The following is a 13,938-nucleotide window of genomic DNA, read 5'->3' as shown; positions in this document are numbered from 1 at the left end:
TTCAATTTATGATTTTCTCTAATCTGATCGAGATACTAGCCAAAACTAAAATGAACTTCAAAATTATAAAGCCGTACCTACATCGAGAAATTAACTCTATTTCACACGTGTTGCCGCTTGAATGGCTCAATAAGATGTGCAGAGGTGCTAACAATTTTCACACCTTTTCACGGTTGTACTTTTTGTTCCGTGACAAATCGAACGTTTTTGCTAAATATAAGTAAAGGTTAGAGCAGATTTAATTTAGTTGCGAGACCTGTGCGAAAAAGAACTAATTCAGTGGATCAACTGTGAAACTTGTTAGTGCTAAATTTGTCCAAATTTTTCTCAAAAAAATGGTTAACAAATTTATGTAGGTTTTTTTTATTGTCTAATGTTTGATATTGGGGATGTGATTTTACATGTTTTTTAAGTCAGTACATAAAAATACATTGTTTGCTGATGAATAAATGAACTATAAATATACACAAACGAGGCCGCACAAATATTTAGTGAAGGCAGCGGTGGGAAGCATTACTGTGTTTAAGAGGGAATTAATTGATCGGCATCAATGGGGTACATTCAGAGGTGATGATGAACTTTATTGTTTTCGTAGGAGTAAAACAAAATGGCAAGGAAATTCGGTAGATGACGTAGGTTGCTGTATAAAAAGTGCACTAGCGTGTATGAATGCTGTATCTCAATTTTTGGGGGGAGGAGGAGGGGTGAATGTTGTCAGTTTCAAATAAGTCTACAGTTGCTGCATATTGCTTCTCCATCTCTCTTTGTCTCTTTGATTGGATTTGAGATAAATCAGAGGTATTTTGAAAATTTAAAAATTAGAAAAGTGTAATTAAAACTTTTGACTAATTTTCTCAATATGCAGGATTTGATATTCTTCTATACAATTTTGAGATGACCAACAAATATTACAAGGAAATTGTGAACTGTAGCACATTTTTAAAAAGGTTGATTTTCAGATACTTAAATAACAACACGTCTGTTTTAGTTGATGGTCAATCCAAAAGAGGAAGACTCTAATCATTTATTCTTCTTCTACTTTTTACAATCAGAGCACAGCTCTTTCATTGTCGACTAATGTCGACCAAGTTCCCAAAAGGGTTTCGTAGTAGATCATGTCGAAACATAAACTACTGGTCACTACTAACTTCAATACGAGAATCTATAATATTCCATGAAGAAAATGTTGATATAAAGTTTTTCATAACTTGTGTAGCTGAGAGTTTAAAATAAACAAGTTTATGAGCTCTTTAAATAAGAAAAAAAAATATAGAAAATATTCATCAAGTAATCAACATATATTTCTTTCATGGGCTTCTCTAGATTAGCGTAAGACTCACAAAAAAATTGTAATTATATTCATTCATCTATACGTTTGAAAAAGCAAACCTTTGAGATAAGCGTTTAATAACATTGGGGAACAGCATTTGTGAATATGTTCTCAAATGACTGATTTTGGAAGATTTTGGCGTACTGAATTGGAATCATTTGTCAGGTTTTGTCTATCACCTCTAGTTTTAATTATATGGAAATTTAAAAATTGATCAATTTTGAATAAAATCAATCATTCATAACTGACGAACCAACAAACCTATATTTATTCTTAATTAATTATGATCAATGATTCTGAATCTTTTTATTATCCATTATTTAATAAAGGATTCCTATTTTGCCTAGATATTCCAGTTTCAGAGATACAACAAATAAAATCTATCATTTGGCATTTTTTTTTTATAAATAAAGTTATACATATTTTTGACATCACAGTATTTTGGTATTTGATATTAAAGATTTTAACTTTTTTAACAACATTGTTGAAGACTGCAAAACGAGCTGACTTATGCTTTGAAAATATCCCAGATTCAATTTGTGTAGAAACTTCTATGAAATTTCGTCATGCGAGAATTTATTTTTGCAGAATTGGGGAAAATAAACAAAAATAAAATAGCTTCAACTTTTTTCTACTAAATCATAATTATGCGTGGTCTTCGGGGAAGTTAATCATCCAATTAAAATATTTTTTAAAATATTTGCAATGTTCTATGTTATGCCAAAAAAGTTTCCAAATGTTTTGAATTAATTTTCACCTATTTTTGAAAGAAAGCTAAAAGTAGTTTCAGATTTGAAATCAAAGTTCTCAAAATTAGTTCTTAAATTCTGAATTTTGTTTCCTTGTATAATAGTTGCTATGATTTCAGAACTGATTGTAAAACTCTTTTTTTTTATCTGAATCGTGATTTGAAAATATTGAATTTTTAATGTCAATTTTGAAATACAATTCTTATTGTGTATTCTGGTTTCAGTTCTTCAATTTCTAAATAAAAATTGAATTGTTTAATTAAATTATCAAAATCAGATTCCGAGATGTGAAGCTTTTCGAACTTTGTTTTCATTGTTTTGCTCTCGAATTTCAAGCTAGCATACTATATGTGCAATATAGTGACAAATTTGCAATATCACTTCTTGACTCTGAAAACTCTAAACGAACGCAGTTATAATATGTACACTAGACTGCCCCAAATTTGTATGGGAAATTCAAAACCTGTGAAATGTTATGCGCTGCAGGCTGAAATTGATCCTAGTCCTAGTACACGATCTCATGCCAAATTTGGGCCTGATCGGATCACGGGAAGGGGTCGCTCAACGAGCCTGAAGTTTGTATGGAATTTTGAGACATTTTGTTCGGGAGAAACAAACGGGTTTTCTTAAAGCCTAAACTATGAAAAGTATTTCTTCCCAAGACTGCATTTCAATTAGAGTTAAGATATGAAAGTTATTAGGCTTCAAAAATGGGCTAACTTTTTAAGGATGGTATTCATCAATGTTAATGAGTCGAGGCGGTCGAACATATTGACGCCTCATTCTTATCTTAACTCTAATTGAAATGCAGTCTTCGGAAGAAATACTTTTCATAGTTTAGGCTTTAAGAAAACCCGTTTTTGAAAGAAATCGGCCGACGGAAACCAAAGTTATTGATGAAAAACTGGTTTTTCATGTTTCTCCCGAACAAAATGTCTCAAAATCCCATACAAACTTCAGGCTCGTTGAGCGACCCCTTCCCGTGATCCAATCTCGCCCAAATTTGGCAAGAAATCTTGTACTAGGACAAGCATCAATTTTTACCTGCAGCGCATAACTTTTTCAATAGTCGGGTCATTTGGGGCACTCTAATGTACACACGATCCCCACTTTTGATTTATTGTTTCAGCCTGACACCTGAAACTTTCAGGTGTCTTTTTTGATTTTACGATCTAGCTTGAATTTTGTAATCTGGAGAAGTATTTTCGAATTTAAACACTTACTTCTTAATATTTTACATTTGATTACTGTTTTGAAGTATACACCAGTATTTATCGTCTTCCATAACATGAATATTTACAGATTTAAAACGAAAAAAAAAATTTCGTTCCAAAATTGAAATTATGGTTTGAGAGAATTATTATTTTCATTCAATCCCTCATTTCTTATTTTGCAATCTAATATGAAATCAAAATTTAAGCCCTAATTCTAAATTTGAAATTAAAAATTTTATTTTAATTAAACATATAAACTTTTCATGATGAATTAATAGTTTAGTTAAGATATTTTGATGTTGTTCAGAATCAACATGATTGAATGATTCCCTCCGATTTTGATATTAATATTTTCAAATACAAAAATAAAACAATAACTTTTTCATTACCAGTTCTCACTTAATAATCTTAATTAATCGTACTTTAGAATAAATAATAAACCATTTTCTCATTGTTAGGTACTTATTTCAAAATATTTCTAAAGTTCACAGCGGATCAAAACATATTTTTCTTAAGTCCTCCTCTACATTTCACGATACGATTTTTCGGTTCATACTTAAATTTCGGTTCATTATTTCAATAAGCTATTTACTGTAATTTTGCTTCATTTTCAATGAAAAATCCTAAATTAGATATAAAACTTTTTCAATTACTCTAAACGATTTTAATATTTTCCATTCTGAGCATTTCTATTTTCAAACTATCCCTCTTCAAGACAATACCCTAAAATCTTGTTGCAATGAAAAATTCAGAATAATGTTTAGTTTTAACCATGTTCCAATTATTTTCATCAAATGAACATTTAAATAATTAAACTATGAGTTTTATGAGTGATTCTGTGAAAAAAATATATCTTTGTAGGTATTTAAATCTGTTTAAGATTTTCTCATGAAGTTTGAATTCAAGCTTTGTTTCTACATTTCCAAGGTTTTGTTCTTTTTTTAGAAGGGTTTCGAACTCGAAATTCTTACTAAAAGGAATTTGATATATTTTTAAAATAGTTTTGAACTCGAAATTTTTACTTACTTTTTCAGAATAAAAAAATTATCAAATTACTTGACACCGATTTTTTGTGTATAAGAGAATGAATAAGAATTATCATTTGTAGTTTGAGTCATAAATGTGGCTTTTCTTACTTTAGACTAGATGTTGATTTTGATTCTCATTTTTCTCAGTTTGACCTTATTTGATATATATTTCCGAAATCTTGATTTAAAATTATGATATAGATTTGATTTGAGACATTGGATTGTGATTCTGAATTCATATAATCTAATGTCGTACTTTTTCAGACACCTTATGAAATTTCCTACGATGAAATTTCCACAAATTAAAAGACGCGACCGTGCTTTCCAAAATTCGTTAACAGAATTTTCCAATCCTACCGACTGCGCCATTGTCGTACTTTTTCAGACACCTTATGAAATTTCCTACGATGAAATTTCCACAAATTAAAAGACGCGACCGTGCTTTCCAAAATTCGTTAACAGAATGACCTATCCGCTCTCTCTTTTCTGTAACCTTTCATCATACGCTTTCTTTCCATTTTTTTTTCAGACTGACAGCATCAAGATTCCACACGTTCAAATGTTTCTATTCATGTTAGAGTAGTACGTGTTCTTTTGTATCGATTTAGAATACACTCTTACTCACTTTCATCAATTTCTATCTGTATTCACTACATCTAATTCTATATTCTTTGAGTAAATATAAAAACAGGTATTTCGGAGATGATAACGTTCTTGAATAAATTCAAAATTTAACTTCGTATTTAAAAGTTCTAATAAGCATTTATATTCCGATTAGTTGATCAGCTCTTCAGCAATTTTTGTACGAGATGTATTAATGTTTGTTTTGCCGCTGCCGCTAAACAACGTTATCTTATATTTTCTGCTTTCAAATATGACATAAATAATAAATCGTATTTATGTTATTTTTGAGTTTAATGAAAATCTTATTGAAGGCGATCCGATTCTCCAGGAATAGGTAGTTGAAACCACTCGGCAAATTAAAGGAGAAACCTTCAAGTGAATTATACAGCTGTTCTTTCCTGAGCAGTTTCAAAATTGTCCTGTATTTTCAGCTGTTGAAAATACTGGAGAAAGTTAAGTATAGAATTAAGTGAAATTATTTCTTTTAATTTATTAAGCGCTGGATACAGATGAAACATTCAGAATATTTTAGATATGGCACTTTGTGTATAATTAAAAAATGAGAAATTTAAAATAAATAGTGTTATACGATGTCGACTTGGTTTTGTTCGACACTTGAGTCTTCAATTTTTAAGATAATTCATTTCTAAATCTGTAACTGTTCAGGAAAATCGGGTATCATGTTCCAAGACTCGCATTTTAAAGCACAGGGTTGGTGATGAGATCGAATCTCGGTCATGTGGGTTGAAGATTTCAGCATTTTTAAGGTGCTAGCTTTCTAACCTTAAAATGTACGCTTAGTGTTATATTGTTTAATTCTCCTAATAAAACATCAAGTTTCAATAAGATTTTCCTATTCTGTTCGTTAAAAATAATGAACTACAAACCACAGTATTTCAGCCAAAATGTTTTTGAGATTTTCTCTGTGTTTTCGAATAACGCTATTAAGTCAATCCTTTTTTCTTACTTGAAATTCCCCTAACCCTAACAAAAACAAATCAGCAGTATCAGTATCATGACCTCTTCAAACTTTTGTGGTAAGGTACACCGGGGTAAGTGGGGACTGCGCACTATATTTTTAAACTTTTAATGCAGAATGTTAAATTAACTTGTTATCCATCCACTAATTGTAAAAGAAATACGATTCCTACAATAACGGATGTTTACAGTGACTTTTTTGTTAATTTTCAATTTTCAACTACGATGTCGATTTGATGTGTATCTTTTCAATTGCTAATTTCTTGTAAAGTAGCTGGCTCTTAACGACAAACTCTACATTGACAAAATCCTTACATTCGAAATAACAAGTTAGGAAAAGAAACGGCGGTTAAAAACGAAGAAAAAAGAGATTATTTACAAAAACTAAAACTGTGTCTTCAAACCTCGCCTGGGGTAAGTGGGGACGGCTTTATACAGATTGGATTTTAACACATTTTTTCAATTTTCTTTCCGCAATCCAATACAATTTAGCTATATTTAGCATTCGGATGATAAAAAGTTGGTAAAAGTATTTGGTGTTCTGGAATAAGTATATCTCGCGTGAGCTTCCATTACGTCGTATGAAACATCGTAAGAATTCACAGAAAACTGCTGCAAAAGTTATCAAAACAACTTTAAAATGTGTGTTCCACATATAGAATATGTTGTCCAGGCTACAAATATTCTAAATCGAAAGAAATTGCGACTAGGTTTTGTCAGTTTTTGTATTTTTTCGTAATAAAACTGTGTGAGGAGGGTTTTCGATAAAATCGGATCTAGTGTGTTGCAACATAAACTACAAATAAAAATCATTGAAGAATGTCTTAGTACTTTTTCAAAATTTAGGACTGTTTGAGCATTAAAGTAACGTATTCAACCAAGAAAACACAAGTTTGTTGAAACCTACCCCATAAAGCGGGATAACTTTTCTCGCATTGGTTCTATCAAGCTCATCTCTTCATCATTTGTAAACAACATGTTTTGCATCACGTTGAACGTAATTTTATCAAAATTTTTCCTCTGCTGATTTTTTATGGATTTTTCAAATTTGAACTATACGAAAAACCTTTCCAACTTTCCCTGGTGTTTCTTATAATATTCTAACGAAGTTTTATGGATTTAAAAATGAAAAAATATACAGAAATTTTAGATTTACTGGGAAAACGCGCCAAGAAAAATATGTGCTGTAAATTCTAAGATTGTATAGAATTGAATTTTATGTTACACTAGCTGATGTAATGTAAATGATGTAATTTGGAAAACATTAACTTATTATTGCAATTTACGACTTGGAAAGTATGCTTTTGGTAGGTGTGCAATATCGATTGCTGCGAGAGATCACCCACCACGCTATACACAAACGGTAGCGGATGCGACGGCCCACCTGACCGGCTGCTGCGACGAGACTGAGGCCGTTGCTCTGGGAGAATCTGTCGATATATCTATATGTCAGTTCGTGCCTCACACAGTAGGATCGTATAAGATTGAATTTTGTGTTACATTAGCGGGCCCGGTGTGCTTTAATTTAATTTGTTTTAACCCAGTGTGTTTTAAATTCATTTTGGTATTTTTACAATGAGTGCTGTTACATCAAATTAGAATTAAAATAAATAGGGCATTATTTTTCTGAATTGTTTGTTTGAAATTGATTCGAATTTTTTTTTCAATCATTGTTCCGAAACTAATATAAAATCTGGTTTTTATTCGTCTCTCCCCTGGAATGTGGGGAGGGTTATTGAACTGCCCTAGAAATCTTTTTTCGTAACCAAATAATGTCACATTTGCTTGATAAGTTTTCGAGTTATACAGGCATATTTGCCCTCCTTCTTACCGATTCTCCTCTGAAAGAAGGAGGGGTTTTAAATCTAAAAAAACCTCTTATGTTAAAACATTGGAATCTATTGCGTGAAAAGTTTTAAAAACTATATGCGATAAAAGGAGCCCACTCCCCCATCCCCGTCAATCCACTGTATGGAATCGCTCTTTAAAAAAAATAGAAAAATTTATCTTATTCGAATACATTTTCTTTCAAATTTGAGTTCATTTGTTGCATATGTTCTAATCTAAAGTAATTCAAAATTATACTGAACTACCCTTATACTCTCCCTTATAAAATTTGATTCCATTTATTTGATGAGCTCTTGAAATAAGTAAAACAAATGTTAATTCTACGAAAATCGCACTTTTAGGACTTTTAGAAACTACGCTAAACATTTTATTCAAATTTTGTAGAGTGATTATTGAAGTATAAAGTTAGCATGTCTGAAGATTTTGAAAAGTTCTATTGATGGGATCAAAAGTTACGCGAGGTACAATATTCCAGGCATGAATCAAAAAATGCGATTGCTTTGGAATTCCCCCTCCAATTTGAAAATCAAGTTGAAGAATTTACCATTCAAATGGTGTATATGAATTAAAATGAATGTAGAAAATTGTTTAATACATTTTTTTTCAGAATGTCGAAAACGCTGGAAGAATCTCCAAATGCCAACATCAACAAGACTTTGTTGGATAAGTATTTGAGTTTACCCATGCCTGAGGGAAAAATTGTGGCAACCTACATCTGGATCGACGGCACCGGCGAGAACGTACGTTGTAAAGACCGCACACTGGAATTTATTCCTACTAAGGCAAGCGGTATGTGATTAGGAAAACATTTGCTCTATTATTGCAATTTATGATTCGGAAGTATGCTTTTGGTAATTTTCAATTCGACCTAGATTGAAACTAGAAAAAATGCTGAATAAAAAAAAACCTCAATAGCTGCGTCGAAGAGTGTTTGTTGCCAAGTGCAGATGGAAATAATCGGATGATAAGTTTTAAATTTTTCGTAACCATTAGATCTGATGAGAAGTTTTCTACTAAGTTTAAATCATTTTATTTTAAACATTCAGGAAAAGCAGTTTTCACCTATACAAAATTTTACTCAGTTGCTAATAGCTGAACAGCACTTCTATTTTCTTAACTGTTAATGAGAAATTTAAAGATTCAAATCTCGTAACTTTCAATAGAGTTAACGAAAAATGGACAACATAATTAAGTCCGTTAATAATGTATTTGTATCTTTATGCAGACTTGCCTATTTGGAATTATGATGGAAGCTCATGTTATCAAGCTGAGGGTCATAATTCTGATGTTTATTTGAATCCGGTTACCATTTACCGAGACCCATTCCGACGTGGTAACAACATTCTTGTTTTGTGCGAGACGTATCATTTCGATGGAACCCCTACAGAATCCAATAAACGCCGATCGTGTCGAGAAGTGTGCGACAAAGTGGCCGACAAGAAACCGTGGTTCGGGATTGAGCAGGAATATACGCTGTTAGACATCGATGGTCGTCCACTAGGTTGGCCTAAAAACGGCTTCCCCGGTCCTCAAGGTCCTTACTATTGCGGAGTTGGAGCCGATAAGGTTTTTGCACGTGACATTGTAGAGGCACACTACAGAGCTTGTCTATATGCCGGGGTTAAAATATGCGGTACCAATGCAGAAGTCATGCCAGCCCAGTGGGAATTCCAAATTGGACCGTGTGAAGGAATATCGATCGGAGATGATCTGTGGATGGCCAGATTTTTGCTCCACAGGATAGCTGAAGAGTTTGGAGTATCTCGACTACACACATATATTCGAATTGTATATTGTTAAAAACAATGTTTATTTGCTTAGATTGTGGCTACATTGGACCCAAAACCGATGTCTGGTGACTGGAACGGGGCAGGTGCTCACACAAATGTATCAACAAAAGCTATGCGTGAAGAGGGAGGTATTAAAGAAATCGAAAAGGCTATTGCTAAACTGTCTGAGTGTCATGAACGTCACATCCGGGCTTACGATCCACATGGAGGAAAGGACAACGAACGGCGCCTTACTGGCAAGCACGAAACCAGTTCGATCCACGATTTCAGCGCAGGTTGTATTTATCCTAACAATAGCTTATTGTTTATTTAATTACTTAAAATATTGTTTCTAGGTGTCGCTCATCGTGGTGCTTCGATTCGTATTCCACGAGGTGTTGCTGATGATGGTAAAGGCTATTTTGAGGATCGTCGACCGAGCTCGAACTGCGATCCGTACTGCGTCTCGGAGGCTATTCTCAGAAGTATTTGCTTGGAGGAGTAAAACATTTCAACAAGCAAAGTTTGTATTGTGCATCTGTTATGGTTACCTTTTAAATACATCATTTAATTGGATTTGATTTCTTTTACGAAGAATTAATTATAGCAATAAATATTTAACCTACATTTTCATTATATATGCGCGATCGTATGGAGGGGGTAATCGGGGTGATCATCGCCCCTAAATGTCCAAGAGTCCAAAAACCGTTACAAAATACCCGCTAACGCTGGAATTATCACTATTCCTAGTTGATGTACCTTTAAATAAAAAAAAACACTCCGTGGGAGTGTTTGTTAAAAACAGAATTTATTAATCACTAGCTGACCCGGTGTGCTTTGCTACACCTTTCAAAAACAAATGATATTTTCGGAAATGATTGGTCTGATAAAAGAGCCCTCCCTGTCCTTCCCATCATCCCCGGCTGAATGGAGGTCGTGGTCTTTAATAATCATACCCAATTTTTTCGGGACCAAAATCCTTTTATATCAAATATAGTTCCATTGGTTGAAAAGTTTTTATGCTTTACAACAAAATTTATATGAAGCCCCTTCCTTTCTTCCCCTCTCTACACTGTAAAGCATAAGGGTCTGTAACTGAGAACTTATGCTAACAAAATTGAATTGAGCTCACCTTCCTCCTTCTATGTACCCACTCACTGAAAGGAGGATGGTGTGTTTGTAAAAAAAAAGTTAAATATAAGCTTTCTTCTTCCCTTCCTATATTTCCAATTCTATCTTCCTACTGCAAGAAAGAAATTTTTTCACATAGGAAAATTTCTCGTATTGAAATACCATCTCATGCCAAATTTGGTTTTATTAGCGTAGTAAATTCTTGAGTTATGCATAAACTTGAAAGGAAGTATCATCCCCCCTTCCGTTCTCCCCATTGAATGGAGGGAGGAGAACTTAATATTCATGAAAATATTGTTCGTACTCAAACATTTTATGAAACCAAATTTGGTATCATTTGCTCGATTAATTCTCGAGTTATGCAAAAAATTTGTATGGAAACCATCCTTTCCCCCTTTATATCTTACCGCTGGAAAAAAGGTGGGGCTTCCATTTATAATAAAAACATATCTCGTATCCAAATACCCTAACATGCCAAATATGTTTCCATTTGCTCGTTCAGCTCTCCAGTTATACTGAAAATTGTAAGGGAGACCTCGCCTCCCCCTTTTCATCCTCCTCTTTGAAGGAGTGAGGGATACCAAATAATCATAGAAGCATTTCTCATACCCAAATATCGTTCCATGCCAAATTTGGTTCCATTTGCTTTATTAGTTTTCGAATTTTGTAAGAAAATATAACGGGGCCTCCTCCTCCTGGAAAGAGGGAGGGGTCCCAAATAATCATAGAAATATTTATCGTATCCAAATACCTTCCCATGCCAAATTGGGTTCCCATATCTTGATTACTTTTCAAGTTATATGAAAAATTGTAAGGTAGCCCCTCTCCCCCTTCCTATCACCCCAATGAGAGGAGGGAGGGGTACCTAATATTCCTAGAAATATTCCTCGTTCCTAAATACCACCCCATGCCAAATTTGATACCATTTACTTGATTGGTTCTCGAGTTATGCAAAAAATTGTCTTTTGTTTGGGAGGCCCCTCCCCCCATTCATGAGAGAGGGAGGGGTCTCAAACCGTAATAGAAACCTTCCCCTGCCTTCAAAACCTCCATCTGCCAAGTTTCACGCAAATCGGTTCAGTAGTTTTCGAGTCTATAGGGAACAGACAGACAGACAGACAGACAGAAATCCATTTTTATATACGTATATAGATATAAGATTTAAAGGCTTAAGGTTGCCAAAAGGTCGGTCCGCCATACTGAAACAGCTGTAATTTTCAATTCCCTGGACAAAATTTTACCAAATAACATTTATTGAGTAACTTGGAGTGTTCAGTTAAAATTTGCCGACCATTTATCTACTATACTTTTGAGCTATGTATGTATACCTTTAATGAAATGTATAAGTAACTTTTAAAATAAATGTCACTTATATTCCATCAAATTACTTAATTTACACGAGAAAATGGTGTTATTTTTTTATTTGCTTTAACTTTTGAGTTTCTAAAATCTTCATTTTGTTTATAATTTTATTGTACTGGGAAATCTGAAAAAGGCAAATATGGAAGTGAACATTGTTATAAGACTTTAATACTTGAAATGTTTTTTTTGCTGCTTATTAGGGTAGGTGTACCCTCCTCCGTCGTATCCCTCTGATTCGTCGCAATTCAAGAATGCATGTTTTAGAGCCGAAAAATCACTTTCCACTTTAATTTGTTACTTCACATGATAAACTTAAGCTTGTGAATTTATTTTCTATCACAAATTTGTCACTTTTAAAACTATTTCTTAATTTATTTGATATTGAAATTGCGAAGTGAATTGAATTATTGATGCACTCCGCCATATTGTAAAACGAACTTAGTGATCCCCCCAACGTGTTTCTTTATTTTATCGCTTCTTGTCAATGCATATAACGATCAAAATCATAAAATTCGACAGAAAAGTGTTGAAATAAAATTAAAAAAATGATTTCAAACTAAGCTGATCTATACAAATTTGTCAATATTCGATTGAAATCGAATCGCTCGGGCCCCATAATTCGTCGTAATTTTGCGACAGGAATAGGAAACCGTTTTGCAAGAATTGGAATTAGACCGGTTCATTTTTACTATTTTTGCTGAACACAGTCGGACTCATAGAGAATGAACATAATAATGGATTTCCAAGTAATGACAACACAATACAGTAATTTTGTTTATTTTTAAGCTAGGAACTTGATGCGCTGGGAGATAAGTGCAAAAAGTCTATTTATATTGATAAATTACTTGAATGTATTCAGCATTGCTTATAATGCATGGTTTCAAATGAACAAAGAATTGATGGATTTTTTAGGTTAGTGGTTGGTGTTTTACAAATTATTTACTAACAGTATCGTGCATAATTTAATAAACGTTTGAGTGCACGCAAGAATATCTCCAACTTTACACATTTCTAACGTTCAACTCCAATGAAATTGTTTCTTCAAAATTATTTCATATTTTAATATTTGATTATTTTTGGTTCTTTTATCTGATGACACTAAACCTTTCTCAAGTGTTTGAAACTTGAGATACATCAATTATTTGAAAATTAGATTTTTTAAGCTTCTTGCATTCAAACTGCAATATCGCACATACGACCAAACGCTTTGTTCTACAGAATGGTCACTGAGAGATCCTTGAAAACTAAAACTAAAACTTCTCCAGTTTTCAGAAATTCTCTAAATGGGGATCAACTCGAGGAAAAAATTTCAATTCCTGGACCGAAAACCTCGATTTTTATTGAATCTTTACGATGCATGGAAAAACGATGAAAAAAATTCCCGTTGAAGATCAAAATGACAAGAGAATTTGGATGAATGAATCATTTAAACTTTGAAATAAGAGTTCATGAGCCTACTTTTAAGCAGTTCATTTTTTTACTCGCTTGCATAGAAGAAAACAGGAAGTTTTTTGTATCGTGTTTTAAGGATCTCATATCTCGGTTCTTTTAACAAGTAAAAAGACGTTGCGCCTTTAAGTTTAAATAAAGTTTTTATGATAAGAAATTTATCTTGCTGCCAAATTTTCCATCTGAGGAATAAGTATTCCAGTAGCCATTTAGTGTCAATAAATTAGACTTCTGATTTTGTTTCATGAAGTAACACATTCACAACAGATATGTTTAACATATTAAAAGCGACAAAATTTTTCTCTCATTTTTTTTCGTTGATTTTTATAATTTTCTGTTCAAAATAATTTTCAAAGAACAATTGAATTTGTTTATTCCTTATGATAACTTTCAAATAATGTTCAATTTTAAATTTCTTGTTTTATTTTACATTGCTAGTGATTTTTTACAGAATGC

The 13,938-nt window shown here is 32.8% G+C and overlaps 1 protein-coding gene across 1 annotated transcript; it reads left to right on the top strand.

The window, feature by feature from the left end:
- Positions 1–251: 251 nt before the first annotated feature.
- LOC129747310 (glutamine synthetase 2 cytoplasmic-like) lies at positions 252–10,131 on the top strand. Its single transcript, XM_055741460.1, has 5 exons — positions 252–352; positions 8,379–8,560; positions 8,997–9,529; positions 9,593–9,836; positions 9,897–10,131. The coding sequence occupies exons 1-5, from the start codon at positions 336–338 to the stop codon at positions 10,043–10,045; spliced, it is 1,125 nt and encodes a 374-aa protein (XP_055597435.1). The 5' UTR covers positions 252–335; the 3' UTR covers positions 10,046–10,131.
- The last annotated feature ends 3,807 nt before the right edge of the window (positions 10,132–13,938 follow it).

This window comes from Uranotaenia lowii, chromosome 2 (assembly GCF_029784155.1).
Source record: "Uranotaenia lowii strain MFRU-FL chromosome 2, ASM2978415v1, whole genome shotgun sequence".
NCBI lineage: Eukaryota > Metazoa > Arthropoda > Insecta > Diptera > Culicidae > Uranotaenia > Uranotaenia lowii.
The sequence above is the reverse complement of the archived record's forward strand: the minus strand, read 5'-3'. Positions and strand labels throughout refer to the sequence as shown.

What these genes read in the sequence shown, in the direction of transcription:
- LOC129747310 (XM_055741460.1), top strand. An exon ending in TATTCCTACTAAGGCAAGCG is followed by an intron (nt 8,561 to 8,996) that starts GTATGTGATTAG and finishes ATCTTTATGCAG; the next exon opens with ACTTGCCTATTTGGAATTAT. An exon ending in GGATAGCTGAAGAGTTTGGA is followed by an intron (nt 9,530 to 9,592) that starts GTATCTCGACTA and finishes TTATTTGCTTAG; the next exon opens with ATTGTGGCTACATTGGACCC.